The sequence below is a fragment of the Sitophilus oryzae genome, unplaced genomic scaffold (genome assembly GCF_002938485.1).
Source record: "Sitophilus oryzae breed Bouriz unplaced genomic scaffold, Soryzae_2.0 scaffold_1496_pilon_pilon, whole genome shotgun sequence".
NCBI classification, from domain to species: domain Eukaryota; kingdom Metazoa; phylum Arthropoda; class Insecta; order Coleoptera; family Curculionidae; genus Sitophilus; species Sitophilus oryzae.
The window spans coordinates 78084-95158 of NW_022146165.1; the positions used below are offsets into that span (position 1 = coordinate 78084).

General features: G+C 31.4%; 1 protein-coding gene across 1 annotated transcript; it reads left to right on the forward strand.

Annotated features, from left to right (window-relative positions):
- The first annotated feature begins 2298 nt into the window (after window positions 1–2298).
- Window positions 2299–2937, forward strand: LOC115877675. Its single transcript, XM_030893945.1, has one exon. It carries the CDS (start codon window positions 2299–2301, stop codon window positions 2935–2937), a length of 639 nt encoding a protein of 212 aa, XP_030749805.1.
- The last annotated feature ends 14138 nt before the right edge of the window (window positions 2938–17075 follow it).

A 17075-nucleotide genomic window follows, 5' to 3' on the forward strand; every position in this document is an offset into this window, starting at 1 on the left:
CGTGAAGCTACGTATCATGGCTATGTTTCTTCATCCCTAATTTGAGGAGAGAACTACACTTAGTAACATTCTAAAACTAACTTCCTAAAAACGATTTAAAATACCATACCAAAGTATAGAGTGTAATTTCTTATAACTTTTTGTAGTTGCTCTTTTTGTCTTGGAAACAAATTCAGCAATGGATAAGTGAATCTATAGAACTGCCTAGTTATATCATCAATAATACGCGTGTGCCCCCTTTCACGTCCATAGTTGAACATAGGCCTCCTCCAAACGTCTCCAGTTCTCGCGGTTTTAGCTGTTGCAATCCAGTTAGTTGTTATACGTTTCAGGTCGTCGGTCCATCGGTTGGGAGGTCTGCCTTGGCTACGCTTGTCGGCTCTTGGTCTCCACTCTATAAGTCCTTTGGTCCATCTCCCGTCTGCCATTCTAGCAATGTACTCGATCTCTCAAAGTCAGGCCAATCATAGATTTCTCCATCCGCCTCTCTGTCACTCTCAATTTTTCTGCGGTTGCTTTTGTTAGAGTGAGTGTCCCTGCGCCATTTACTTCTAAAAATTCAACTCAACTGTCATCGTCTGGAATTAATTTAACCAATTGTACTGTTAATTTATTAAGTTGCAATCACTGAAAAAAATGATCTCTCAGTCGAAATGAATATGACTTTCAAAACTTTGACCCAAAAGATTGGCGCTTTTCAATAGGCCAAGAACGACGTTTCTTTACCCAAAGCATTAACTATCTTTTCAGAAGCTTTAAAAAATGATTTCAGAGAATAGAAGAATCTAACTGTCCAAAGTATTTCACTCCTGACCCAAAATTAATATGCAAAGAAGTTCTTGCTACAAGAACAATAGTCTCTTTGATTCATGCAAAAATTTTGATTGAAAAGGCACATTTCTGATTAAAGAGACATTTTCTTAAACCAATAGCGAAATACCATTGACTCAACTAAAATTTATTTGGATCTAAGAGAAGTCTATACATCATACACATGCATATACTGACATATTACGAGGTATATTAATTTCTGATAAATTTAGGTTTTCCTGGTCTGTAATAAGTAAAGTGATATTATTTTCCTCGACAGTAGTTATCTCTGCTTCTTCACTCCTTGTTCCTTGGTATTTTTTGGGTTCATCACTCTACAAAATTACAAAAAAAAATACATCAATGATTAATCAAAGCAAAGCAAATAAATTATCAAAATTAAAAAATTATAAGCTTTGGTCACATTTTTGAATTTTTTAATACGACGACTTGAAATTTAAATTTTGTAATTATTTGCATAAAAAAAACCGATACCTATATTCTTATTCTATTTATAGTCACACATGCATTATCTAAACAGGTGCATTAGGTAAATGTCTCTTTACCTTCAAATATAAAGTAAATAAAATGCTCTAATTTCCATTTTTTCAGAACTCCTTTAAAGAATCCATATATCCCAAAAATTTTGTCCATAAAAAATGACAAATGCATGTTAGTAACGACTACTAATTTGTTATACGATAATACGCAAATTATGCAAAATTCTAAGTGGAAAATTCCAAGCAACAAAACCCGTGCGTACTATGATGTGCGACCTATGAAATGCGACGTACGACTGATCGGACTGCCGACTGATTGTATATGTAGGGTAAACCATACTTGTTGTTGGCCCTCTGACAGTGATTGGCCTTTTCCTTTTAAAATAATTTTAAATTGTTTCGTGTAAACATGACTCAAATGACGGTTATGTTTTTGTATTGCGTAAAATGTGCTTAAGCAAAGTTCCCGCCAAAATATACCTGTTAATAGTTCTCCAATCTCTGTGAATGAAACAGTGTGTTTATGGAGGTGCCAATTCGTAGCCATTTAATTTGAAGCAAGTAAGTGCTGCCACTACTTTAATCTTTAATTTACATATCAGAACATAAACAATAATTGAAGTTTTCATTATAGAAGTTTAACTAGTGCATATTTATGTAAATTTCTTGCTATTAATAACCTAAAAGTCGTTTGTAACCTAAAATTTTACAGGGCCAATTACTGTGTAAATAATTCTTGTCTGACACATAGTTATTGGCCGGCCGGCCAATAACTATAGCTTTTGATTAGACTTATACTGTGATGTTTAAATATGATATTTTATATTAAAAAAAAAAAAAAAACCTTTTAAATTTATTAGTAAATTTGTTTTTTGTGGTTTCTATTAGTTGTTGGCCACTGCCAATAACTGTCAAGATAGACGGGCCAATAACTGTCTAAAGGAAAATAATAAACTTTTGTGACAAGATTCATCTTTTAAATTTCAGAATGCCAAAAACAGCACCCCAAGAATCGTACACAAAAAAGTATTCAGAAGAGAGTTTGAATAAAGCCATCGAAAAAGTAAAAAATGGCATGCCCAAATGCACAGCTTGCAATAAATACAATATACCTAGGGCTACTTTACAATTTAGACTCTCAGATAAATTCACAAAATCATCCCATGGACCCTCACCCATACTGAGTAGCCAGGAGGAGGACCTATTAGTTAACTGGATAAAAGATTGCCAAAGAAAGGGGTTTCCTCGAAGAAAGGAAGATATTCAAACATCTGTCAAGCAGTTCTTAGACGAATCGCCCCGTGAAAACCCCTTCAAAAATAATTTACCGGGAGAAGGATGGTACAAAGCATTTATGAAAAGGCATCCTGATTTAACAACAAGAAAATCTGAGGGGGTATCTGTTGCTTCCTCCGCCATCAGTGAGCAAGACATAAGAAAGTGGTTTCGCGACATACATTCTTATTTAAATGAAAAAGGATATGACGAAGTTCTTGAACACCCAGAAAGACTTTTCAATGCAGATGAGACGAATTTTCAATTATGCCCGCAAAATAAAAGAGTAATTTACTTTGGGGCACTAAAAATGTGTATGAGGTCGAGTCGGGTAAAACAAAGACGACATTGACAGACAGTACTATTTACTTTTAGTGCTGCAGGAACTTATACATCGCCATTAATAATATTTCCTGGTAAAAGACTTCGCAAAGAAATAGGCGACTCGATACCTGAAGGATTTACGTTTGCGACCAGTGATACAGGATGGATGTGGTTTATGAATATGTGGTCAACAGTTTCTATCCCCATCTGCAAAAGTTAGGCAACCAGTTTCCTGTAATCCTCTTTGTCGACGGCCATAAAACTCATATTGACCGAAAATTAAGCAAACCCTGTGTACGAATTATAGATATTATTCTAATTGCCTTTATCCTAATTCACCACGCATCAACTCCAACCAGCTGATGTGTCAACATTTAAGCCGCTAAAAGATGGCTGGCGAAAAGGACTTCTAGAGTGGCGGAAAAGTCATCCGTCAGAGGAACTAACAAAGAAAGAATTTGCCGGATTGCTAAAAATGGTCATTTCAAAATCAGTCCGCCCAGATATTATAATAAAATGGCTTTAGAGCATGCGGATCATACCCTTGGAATTCAAACTCAATCGATTTTAGTAAATGTCTCGGAAAAAAGAATGCAGAAACCATTACCGTGCCGCAAATCAATGACGTAAAACATTTTACCTTTTACGCAAGTTTTAGGAGATATTTATAGGCCAGAATAGAGTTAATTTGTTTACACAAATGAACGAGCAAATTAAACTTGAAACCGATGAAAACAGAGTTTTATACCAACTTTGGAAAGAATTCAAATATTCAAACAGTAAAGAAATACACAAAGCTTTTCTTTCTCCCGAAAACTTAAATAACAATGTACTAACAGAAGAAGGAACACGAATGACTGATGTAAAAGATTGTGAAGTACGTGGCTCCAACAGAATGGTAGTTGATGGAAACCAAAACGAAGATGTGGAAATTTCAAACCAAAACGTATTGAACATTTCGGATATTGTTAATATATCGGAGCTAGATATCTTGAGTACCCCCATTTTAATAGAAAAAGACAACGATGACGTTTGGCATGAAATTATAATAGATAGTCCTCAAAAATCTTATGAGATACCTAAACAAAGTCTAAAGGAAAATATCCTAAAAAATGCAGTAGAAATGCTTACTGAGGAAAGGACAGCCTTTGGTTTTTATTTGCCTAACAGCATCTAAAAAGGTTAAATCAATATTTGTAGCTATCCCAATACGGGCCCGCAAAGAAAAGGAAAGAAGATCAAAGATCTTCTTTCATATTGTCGTCATCAAGTGGGAAAAAATTTAAAGCTGAAAAAAGAGGCAGAAAATACAGTAATGAGCTTCACAAGAAAACAGAAACAGAAGAAAAAGAAGAGTGAACGGAAAAAAATGCACGAGAAAAGGCTCTCCTCGAAAAGAAAGCAAAACGAAAACCGAAAGATAAAAAAGGACCAAAGAAGATTAAGCTCGATAAATAATAATAACAACATCATTAGGAAAAACTAACCCCAAAAAAAATACTACAATATGGCCATAGAAACAGAAATAATTCATTAATAACAAAATTAGTTGACCCTGATGAGGATTTCAGTTATGATGTTCTTCCGTATTCAAATGACAAAACGATAGGACAAAGACTTGTGGAATACCCTTTGAAACACCTAGAGGATCTTTCAGCAGGTAATACTGAAGTACAAAAATACACGAAGTCACGGAAACAGAAAGATAAATATATAGAAAGACACTAGGACTGTGACACGCAAAATTAATATCTTATCACACCACGTACTGAAACCGTCGACAAAGAAACAAAAACTTCTGAATACAACAAGAAAACTGGAATTTGGCGAATTTTCAGAAGACTTAAATAGAAAAAAAGGTGGAAAGATAGATTCGCAAGAACTTTATAAAGCCGTAGATCCAAAAATGGATGAAGAGTTAATTTTTGTTCGGAATAATTTAAACACCGGAATTTGTTTTTTCTTGTAGCAAAAAAATATTACTTTTTCACAATTAGGAGTTAAATGTAATACATGTACCAGGTCTTATAATTAGTTTGTATTAAAGAAAAACAAATATTTTTTTTTTTTTTTTTTTTTTATTTTTTAATGTTTTGACTTTTGAATTTTAAAAACGTTTCGTTGATCGTGTTTGATTTATTCATAAACATTAGTTATTGTGGATTGACTTTTTTTTTTTTCCTTTCTTCGTTTTCCTTAGCTACGAAAATGTCGGCCAATTACTGTATGAGTTATGGCCAATAACTGTAATGAAATGGCCAATAGCTATATTTTTGGTTATTTTTACCATTTATTGAAGTTTTTTCCTACAAATTATCCATAAAATACTTTAAAAGGCGCTTTTATAATTTTTGTCAAGAAACAACTTGGTTTTAGGTGATTTATAAGAAATAAAAATATGAAATAACGCATCAATTGCTTTTGTTTTTAATCAACCTTAAAACCCGCAAATAATTTTTAAGGGCATACTATTCTTTACCTATATAGGTCTCCGTCACTTTCGTCATCGTCTTTGGTGTCTTTATTATTTTTGATCAAAAGAGTAATTTAGCTATTGGAAAAACTGCCATGTTTCTTGAATGAAGTACTTCCTACCGTATTTTTCTTATTATCTTAAACAAAGTAACTTGCAGCTTCATTGAAATGAAAATAGATTTCAAGAGAAATTTTTCGAATTTTTCAAAGAGAACCAGTTTTCTTGAGTTTTGAAGAGAGTTTTTCTCAGGCAAAATATTTTCTTTTACGCTAAACTCACACATCTCTCACGGTTGATCACTCAAACTTTTTATTATCGCAAAAACGATGACGACCTTAGTTCAAGGTCTATCTTTTATATAGTGAGAATTTAATGTATGTTTACACACTAGAATAAACGTATTTTTAGGTACCTTTTTTTGCTTGTTTCTTATTCTCTCTCACATTGTTGCAGTGGTTATAGATATCAAATGCCAGATAGGGTGCAATGAAACTTTTTATAGGAAAGCTTTAAAGAAGTTAGATTTTTACATGTTTAAGTCTTTTTCTAAAAAGACTTAATATTTTTTTTTTTTTTTATATTTCTATAAAAAACTGGCCTTTTATTAGTGAACCATTTTGAAAAAAGACTTTAGAGTCTTAAGTCTTATAAGTCAGCTTTCGAAAAATGACTTAAATTCAAAATAATTAAGTGTTGTATGTAAGCAGTGATTTAAATTTAGAATGGTAAGAAAAAAAGAACTTAAGTTTTACTGAGATTGAGCTCTTATTACTTATAACTATCCATATCTGATAAATAAGCTTTTTTTTGCCTCGCTTTTTTCTTAAGAATTATTTCTATATGAAGATGTTTATGTTATATAAGCAAAAAGGGATACTCTCATCTTTGTTTGAGTTCCAATAAATATACTTCCACTGTCCTCGTAATACGAACAGCACGCAAGAAGAAAAACAAAACAGAATTAATAGATATTTTTTTCTAGTAATCCTCCAACTTGCCAATAAAAGTCCCATCAACATCGATTCAGCCGTTTGAGAGATTAGATCAAAAGAATTGACAGACAACGAGAGCCCTTACCTAAGCAAATAATGCAGTGGACTTGATGAAGAACGTATATTATTTTTGAACTTTAAAGTAAGTGCCACGTAGGCATAGTGACTAAGATAAAATTCGCGAATCACAGAAATTCAATTTGTTCGGACTTTTTAAGTGTACGTTGTTTGAAATTCGTAATAAAAAGGCTATACTCTATACAACTATTTACCCTAATATTCGAGGGCAGGAAGTATTGTTACGCCAGTAGTGACGTGTAGAGTTTTTAAAAATGTTTTTTTTTTTAAAGAAGATTTTCTAAACTACAAATTAAAATATTTTTAATTTAATTAACAATGTGATAAAATAAATAAGAAGATCAAGGAGTATCAAAGTTTCTTTAATTTTAACGTGGAATAGCGTCTCTGTTATTACCTTTTCTTTCTATAACCGTGCGTACTCAAAAGTGGCTCCTCCTATAGGACTTATTATTTTTCTGGATAAAAAAGCGAGATTTGGTATTATATATGACAGGCTAAATGTGGGGATTGATTGACGTAATTCGTTATTGTTTTTGGTGTCATTCCTGTTTCATAAGAAATTACTACAACTTTGATTTTTAATAGGACGCACTAAGGAATTTTTTTTACTTTATTTGATAGAAATTGAATGAATTCTGAATAGAGATGACATATCATATGTAGCTTTTGACACGCGGCTTATAAAATAGTATTTAAAATTTCAAACAGTGCCATGGCTATGTTTAAATCACTAATTCTTAATCAAGGAGCCTCGGAAAAATAGATTTGACCGTCTAAATATTTTTAGTCTCTTGACCTGGCAGATTAAAAGATGCCAGTCGTATTTTTAATGCATATTCATCAAGTTGAAAATGGAACGAGGGTGGCTCTTAGCATATTTGGAAAAGTATTTTTTACGAATATTGATATGATCATATGGTATTTTGAGGTTCATTTTTTGTAAAATAAACGCATAATGCGAAAAGTGTCAAAAGGAAAAATATAAAATTGAAAAAAAATATGGGTTTTCATTTCCCCCCACTGGTATATATTATTTCAGAGTGTTATTTTCTATGATAAAATAAAAAAGAAAACACCTAGGGTGCCATTTAAAAAAATCAAAAGTTTGTTCTCCGGTGAAACAGGAAAGTACTCTCGAAAATAATTGAATACGTCAAATCAGACCTAATTTATGTCATAGAACGACTAAATACCAAATCTCGTTTTTTTTTAACTGAAAAATAAAAGTTACTAGAGGTGAGTCATTTTGAAAGACGCCACCCGTATATCGGCACCGTTTTTTGAAATATTTGCGATTTTTAAATCACTAGCAATTTTAATTGCTTAATTCGTAGTTGTTTTAATAATATAAATTGCTTTGATTTTTTTATTATTTATTAACTATGTGTTATTGTGTAGCATTAAAATTAATACTAACCTATACAGAGTCTTCTAAAACTGTATTTTAATAATGTACTGTTATAAACCAAAATATTCTTAAGTATAATAATCTGTATATTTTTAACGTGCATCAAAATGCCAGACACTCACATTAATGGTATCAATTGTATTACAACCATTTTTAGTTATCTCTTTATGTTGTTGCTTATAAAATGCAATATTTTTATAATCAAGCTTTATTAATCATTATTTATCATGGAATCTTGTAACAAATTTTCAAAAAGTACAGATACTAATGTCGATTTAATTCGATAGGTATTTCATTATATTTATTTCTTAAAAAAAAAATAGTTTGAATATTTGTAAAAGAGGACCAATTGATATGATCCCATTATTCGAGCTCAACCAATAATTGACTATTTGTGTTAATTAAAATTGCTCCAATTACTAAAAATATGTGATTTATTAACATATGGAATCGTGGTCGTAAAAATGACAATAAATTTTATTTGGTTTATAACGAATGGCGTATTTATAAAACAGAAACATTCATATAATAAAAATTGGCGCAGGGAAGCACGTATAGCCGCCCATAGTAAAAATATGTATAAAAAATTGGTAAGGCAGTTCTTTTCGTTTCAAAAGTAAATGGAACTTTTCCAATTTTTTTATCCTCACAGACTGCTACTTTGACTGATTTTGATGGTTATTACAATTTTTGTTGACAGAATAGGTATTCCTAATCTTGAATTGAAAAGCTAACCGCTTTCTTAGTCTGAACTACAGCTGATAATTTTGGGAGTTACATTTTTTTTAAGAAATTGTTATTTGACACCCTCATGTCGGGCAACTCCCCTCACCGCCCACAACAAAACTAATTGGTCCAGAATTCTCGGGTGCCCACAGTATTGATTTAGTGGCGCAATTTGGTTAAAATCGGTTCAGTGGTTTTTGAGTTATCGTGGTATACAGACGGACAGAGAGACAGACAGACAGAAACCATGAAAATATTTCGTATTTAGGTCATTTATGACCTAAATAACTAATTTTGAGTGAAATTATTTTTTTTGCCGATCTTAATTAAATAGCCTACCATAACTATTGGTATGATCGGCTAATAAGAAGTATGTAATGTAATGATAATTTTTTTACTTATTTCAAAATATACCTGGTGTTTCTCAAAAGGGGCTCACCCCTATAACTTTTTTATTTTTGAAGTGAAACTTCTTTACGCTCGATGGGAGTAAAATCTGAAGGCCGCGAGTCCTTGTCATAACGCGAAGGTCATGCGAAATAATCGTTGACAGGAGATATGCCTTATTTTGATTATTTTATTGGGTTATAGCACAGGTTATGGTGGAGAATTGTTGTTTTTTTAGTTCGTATTAATTTTAAGGATTACTTAAAATAAGCAGTTCCAAAAATATATTTAAAAATAATAAAAGATAAAAAATCCAAAATATTTATTATCTATTAACATGGATTTGAACGATAATAGGTAAAAAAACTAAAATTTATTCGAAAACGCTAACAGTTTGCCTTAAATAGAAGTAATGTCGCGCAATCTATTTCTAGGAGATGTTACATTGGTTTTTTTCCATGTAGTCTTCAAATGATCTAAAAATCAGCAGGAATGACCCATCATGCAGTAAAGACACTATCGTTGAACCATTGGTAGGTCTTTTGTGGGCATTTCACAAATAAAATCAATTGTCTTGTCAAAAACTGAAAATGCCAAACAGATAGTAAGCTTCATAAATATCTATAAAAATAACCACAACCATATTTTAACCAAAATTTTAATATCCTTGCCCCAGTGGCGCATATACGGGAGGGGTAATGGTGGTAATTACCCCTCCCAAGAAAACATTTATAATAAGATTAAAATATGGTATAAAATAAATTTGTTTTTTTTTTTTATTTTTTAGTTTTATTTACAAAATAGAAAATCCAAAGCAATCCAAGTATATTGTGTTCCACAATAATCATAAGTTTTAAAAAGGGTTTAAAATTTAAGAACTTTATTAAACTATATGCACTACCCCTCCCAGACTCAATCTCTAGATGTGCCACTGCCTTGCGCAAGTAAATAATCAATAAAAAATCGGTAAAAAAACTTTTAAGTTAAACGGTTTTATCTTATGTGCACTGAAAACTAGAAAATAATAATAACAATTAAGGCTATTTTGAACTTCTAGTTCAGAATATTTTAGTACTAGGCAGAATAGCTTTTATGCATATTAGACTAAAATAAACGTGGGGCCTTAACTATTGCTGTAATATTTTCTTCTATACTAAGTGTGGATTGCATCGACTTACTATAATCGTAACTGGAGATTTTGACAATCAATAACCAGCCGTGGCGGCTTCACCCGCGAACGCCGAGCTCATGGAATCTACCACAGTATAAAGATATGCTTTGCCATAGGTAGAATTTCAGAGGGGCCCCACGTTTTTATTTTAGTCTAATCTGCCTAAAAGCTATTCTGCCTAGTACTAAAATATGTCTGAACTAGAAGTTCAAAGATACTAATTGTTATTATTATTTTCTAAAGTTTTCAGTGCACATAAGATAAACCGTTTAACTTGCCACTCACAGGGAGTGGTGGTTTGTTCACCGAGTACTGTTTTTATTGACTAGTATTTAAGTTAGCATACTTATGGAAGATTTGTTACTCAGGTGTTATTTCACTGAGATTAAAAACCGCCTTTCTAACTTTAAAAGTTTTATATAGAGAGAAAACTAATGAAAACATTATATGTATATTTTATTTAGTTTGTTTTATTTATTATCGCTCTCATCTTTCCCGACTGATGTACATGGATTTATAAGACAGCGGGTTGCAGCACCCACCCCCGAGGTTCATAGAGGGGGAGGCTTCATAATGTACGCACAGAGGCAAGAGGTTCGCCCGAATCTTTTGAGGGGATAAAAGCGCTGTGCGACCATTACATGTTTAGCCCGAACTCTCGAGTCGCAGCACTCGTGTCTCGCTAGCACGTTTTAGACCTAAATTACCATTAACTTGGGTGGTAAATCTACCGCTAACTACGTAGATACATCTAATCACCTATTCTTTTTATATCGGTAGTCCTTCTTACGTCACACAATCTTGGACACAAACTGTTCTGGACACGATACTTCAGTTGCGGTGAAGCTGCCGCTTACTCACGCTAATACGCATTTTGTAAGGGACGTCCCATCCTCGGGATTTTAAATTTTGTCTTCGATAATCATCAGCTAGTATTCCTATAGGTAAGGCACATATTGATACTCAAAAATTGGTGAGGGGGTCATGGTGGAAGAAATTGATGAAGGCCAGCCATTTATGTACACCGCAGGCATCCTTTAGAAGTTATTACTACTTATTGAATATTATATAGGCATTGTATTGGTCCATCAACTAAGTATGTTGTACAAAATTTCAGATCATATCGATTTGACAGAGAGGAAAGGTATGAAGTATAAATTTCAACTCTATAGAATTTTGACCCAAAGGACGAAATAATAAATACCGTACGGGTCGAGCTAAATAAAACCGTTTAAAAATGCAGTTTTTATATCAAGAATAGTAATGGGTATACCCACTTTCCAAGGATTTCAATAAATCTTTAATATCCAGGATTAAAAAAAAACGATTCTTGATTTGAGGTTAGATCATTCATTACCAACATTGCGGTCATTCTGTCACCGAACTAGTAGGAGGGGTTTTCTTTTAATACCGTATGATCGAAAAAAAATGGCGTCTAATGGCTGGGAAATGACGATCGATGACATTTCCCATATAAATTTACATATAAACTGACAGCGATCTTCATTTCATAGCCATCGTTGACGCCGTTTTTTCTCGATCATACGGTATATCGATAACATATTTTTCTAACAGAGAAAAATGCAATTACAAGTGGGCTACTCTCTTTTTTCCCTTGTATGGCAAAATAACGAAGCTGTAACATCTCTGGGACTATGCGTATATTGCTTTCTTTGATGGTGCCTCGAATACCGTTAACATTTAACTATAAAGTTATGTCGCTATCTTAATTTCTATGAAATATTTAATAAAAATTAAAAAAAAAACATTATAAAATTATAAAGCTAGAATAGTATACGGTATTATATTAACTCTAATTTTTTTGAAGTTTGTAAAACGCATCCATAAAAAATATATATCCTTTAAATCCATCAAATTAATAGTTGTTAGTAAGAAGTTTCACTTCAAATATGCGCACATAGTGCACACACTGTTTTTTTTCAGATAAATAAACGAGATTTGGTACGTCACTATACGACAAAAATTAGGATTTATTGACCTATTCAAATATGTTCTCGGTCACTTCCAGTCGCACCGGAAATGAGCACAACTTTTGATTTTTAAATGGCACCCTCGGTATTTTTTACTCTATTCGATAGAAAATCACTCACACTCTGAATAGAATGACATATCACAAGTAATTTTTTGACATTTTCGCTTAAAAGCAAATCGTATTTTAAATTTCAGTCTACAGTATGTCCCCGGATTGTCTTTACAAGAGGAAAAACTTTTTTAAAAAATGTCTATACCTATGTGGCGGATTCATCTTTCCAAAAAAATCCTGTATGGGTATTTCGCCACTGCTGCAAGAAAATCTACAAAATAAAATAATTATTTTTTGTAAACACTTCTGCATTAAACCTAGACGGACGCTGCTTGTCAGAAGTTATGTTTACGGTAATACAAATTTGCCTAACAAAGCAAAAAAAAATACTTAAGGTTTCGGAAAGTTATCTTTTTCCGTCGTCGGAAGCAAAAAAATACAAAGAATAAAGAAAAAAACTATTTAAAATATTTAAATTCAAATATTTGAGAACACTGTACTTTTTTTAAAACAGATACGTCTACAAAAAACCGTTGACGTTCTGTTAAAATGACATTTTTAACTTGTGCCGTATTCCGTTGCAAAACCAGGCGAACCAGACCGGTAAACTACGGTAAAGAGCGGTTCCTGAAAAAATATCGGTTTGATACGGAACAGTTTGGTAAAATATTGGAAACGTCAAATGTTGACGTTTTCTAAATTGCAATACCTTTGTTATAAAATTTTATGCATTTTTAATGTACCTATTCTCTGCTTCTACGTTTGCTTCTTCTTTTCAATGGGGTTTAATATTGAAAAGTATTTTATTAATAAACTCGTTAGACAGCTCAAATGAAGATTTGCAGGTCCAATATTAAAACAGGTTAATAATAAATAAACAAATTTACTCAATATTTATATTTTTATAGCTTACAAAACATTTACGATTATTTGTTGTCTTGTTTTTCATGTTTTCTTTAAATGTTCCTGACTTGAAGAAACAATGGCTGCATGATAAGTTTAAATGGTCCTAAAAGGTTATTCTATTAAGTTAATGAAATTTATTTACCTTTACTGCCTACATCCATTACTTTTGGATGTAAATACAAAATATTATTACAAATTTTAGAAATTAAATGAGAATTTCACTCGAACTTCCAATATTTGCTTGATTTCTGTCACATAAATGACATTGATTGACAAACCAAACCAGAAGCGCTGGTTAGTTTGGTGACAGTTATAACCGAATTTTTCAGGAACCGTGTTCCGTAATAAGAAAACTTTCAGGAAACAGATAGAAACGGAACATAAAACCATAACCAAGGTAAGCAACGGAATACAACCTTGATATATAAACTTCAAAATTAACAATTACTACCTGATAACAATTACTTAATAAGGTAAAACCAAAAAGCCCCAAACTTTCTGTATGATTATTTTTAAATTTTACGTATCTTATGTTTATTTATCTTGTTGTATATATTGTTCTTTAAAATCAAAGAAGCGATTGCCATACATTACTAACATCTACAGATGCATAAGCAATACAATTATTTTTATTAGATTGAATTAAAAAAGCCTCTTTTATTTTTCTTTTAGAGGCTATCGCTTCTTTCATTATAATTTTGGCGTTATTAAAATTTATTCTGTGTCCTGTGTCCCAAGAATGCTGACAAATCTTAGATTTATGAAAATCTCCTTTCTTAAATAATTTTTATGTTCTTTAATTCTACATTTAAGGGTCTAGCTGTTTTGCCAATGTAAAATATATATATTCTTATGTTTTATTAAAGTTACTCTGATATACTAATATATCAGTGTAACTTTAAAACTAAATTCTTTGAAATCAAATATAAACATAAAAAATATTTACAGCAGAAAAGGCGAAGGCGCTGGGTTAAACGTAGTCTCTACTAAGTACACGGAGAGGCGCTTTGACCAAAATTTTACTATTAAGTTTCATATCTATCTTAATAGAAGATTATTTTCTTTTATCTATGGGTAAAACCAAAAAGCCCCAAACTTTCTGTATGATTATTTTTAAATTTTATGTATGTTATGTTTATTTATCTTGTTGTATATATTGTTCTTTAAAATCAAAGAAGCGATTGCCATACATTACTAACATCTACAGATGCATGAGCAATACAATTATTTTTATTAGATTGAATTAAAAAAGCCTCTTTTATTTTTTTTAGAGGCTATCGCTTCTTTTTCATTATAATTTTGGCGTTATTAAAATTTATTCTGTGTCCTGTGTCCCAAGAATGCTGAAACAAATCTTAGATTTTGTAGAAAATCTCCCTTTCTTAAATAATCTTTATGTTCTTTAATTCAAACATTTAAGGGTCTAGATGTTTCACCAATGTAAAATTTATCGCATTCACAGGGTATTTGGTATATTACATTTTTTGTTTGTTGTTCTGTATTTATTGGTTTAAAATTAAAATGGATCTAAGTGTATTTTGTGTTTTGAAAGATGTTCGTATGTTATATTGTTTTCCTATCCTTCTTATTTTTTCCGAAACGCCTCGTATGTATGGAATTGTAAGTTGAATATATTGTGTATTGTTATCATTGTGTCTATAATTTGGGGTTTGTATTTTGTTTAATGTTTTGTCAATAAAATATGGTGGATAGTCGTTTTTGATTAATGTATTTTTTATGTGGTTTATATCTCTATTTAGTGAAATGTCGTCTGTTCATATTATTTTTGCCCTATCATATAAACTTTTATAAACCTTTTTTACACTTATAGTGTGATTAGATGTGAAATTTAAGTATCTATCTGTGTTTGTGGGTTTTCTGTAAACATCTAAAATTGGTTTATTTTGAAACTTTGACACTAAAACATCAAGAAATGGCAAACGATTACCTCTCTCTACTTCTAAAGTAAATTTTATGATAGGTTCGCGAGAATTTATATAATCCAAAAAAATGTCTATTTCAGAAACGTTATGTTGCCATATTGCAAAAATATCATCAACATAACGCAGCCATATTACAGGCTTTTTTGAAAAACTATTTATTGTATTATTTTCAAAATCTTCCATAAAAATATTACTTAACAAAGGAGAGAGAGGTGATCCATTTTATAGAAAAAATCTCAAAAATGAATATAACACATAACAGTTTAATGGTTAGTTTTGACGTTGTTAGTCTTTTCACTAATTTGATTTATCTACCGACAATAAATCACTTAAAATAGTTAGTGAGAGATTAGAACAAGATACACATTTAATAGATAGAACAAAATTAAACATAATATTTTGGAATTATTGAGACTTTGTGTTAAAACTACTTATTTCCAATTAAATAATGATTTTTTTCAACAAGATTTCGGTATGGCAATGGGATCACCTCTCTCGCAAATCGTATTTTAAATTTCAGTCATCAGTATGTTCCTGGATTGTCTTTACAAGAGGAAAAACTTTTTTATTATGGAAATTTTGACAACAATGCATTTTTCATAGAAAATGTTGCTTGTTCTAAAATGGTTAATCCTATTTATACTTTTCCAAATTTCCATACCGTTTCAGAGAAAATTAAAAAAAAAACAGTAAAATATGGTTGAAATTTTCTTTCGTCAAAAGGCGTTTCCATGGTAATGCAATTTCGATTTCATAATTTGATAGATGGTTATTATTAATTTTGATTAACCTCATATTTTTTTGCTTTTGTTAAAGTATCACATTTTCTGATACTATTATCACCTTTTCATTAACAATGAACTAAATAAATTTTGTACTTCTTTGACATTTTTAAACAGCAAAAAATTTGACGTTAATTAAAAGTCTATCAGTAACAATCTATTAAAGAATGAAAACGAAGTTATATTACCATAGAAACGCTTTTTGATTTTTAGGACTTTCGTTTCGGATTTTTAGGAAAAATTCAACCCTATTTTCATGTTTTTTTTTTAATTTTCTCTAAAACGGTATGCAAAAGTTTAAACGGGATTAGCCATTTTAGAACAAGCAAAAATTTTTATACAGAATACATTTTTCTTAAAATGTCAATAATAGAAAAGTTTTTCCTCTTGTAAAGACAATCCGGGGACATACTGAATTTTAATCAAGGGGCCTTGGAAAATAAATTTAATCGTCTAAAGTTTTTTGCGTCCTGTCCTGGCCGGTTAAAAGATGCCGAAACAGTGGCGCAACTAGAGGGGATGTCTAGGAAGAGCTTAGCCCCCCAGATAGCAGGGGCTTGTCGTATAAAATTGATTTTAATCTCAAATCAATATTATCTTATAGTTACCTAAGCCCCCCCAAAAGACTTGAGCCCCCCTAAAAGTATGTGTAGTTACGCCCCTATGTCTAGTTGCTGTGCCAAAATCGTACTTTTAATCATATCTTTTTCTTTCAAATGGAACGAGGATGGCTCTTTAATTATTTTTTCAGATAACAAAACAAGATTTGGTATGTTAGTATATGACATAGATTAGGATTCATTGACGTATTCAATTGTTTTCGGTCACTTCCTGTTTCACGGGAAATGACTTCAACTTTTGATTTTTAAATGGAACCCTCGGTATATTTTTACTTTATTCGATAGAAAATGACACTCTGAATAGAATGACATATCATATGTCAATTTTAGACATTTTTGCTTAAAAACAAATCGTATTTTAAATTTTAATCTAGAGTGGCATGGCTGCGTTAAAAACACTAATTTTAATCAAGGAGCCTTGGAAAAATAGATTTGATTATTTAATGTTTGACGAGTCAAATTGTCGTTATGAACAGCATGTTACAATTTCAAATAAACCATATGCGAAAATGTCAAAAGTTGACATATGATATGTAATTCTACTCAGAGTGTGTTTTCTATCGAATAACGTAAAAATATACTTAGGGGCCATTTAAAAATCAAAAGTTGTAGTCATTTCCGGTGAAACAG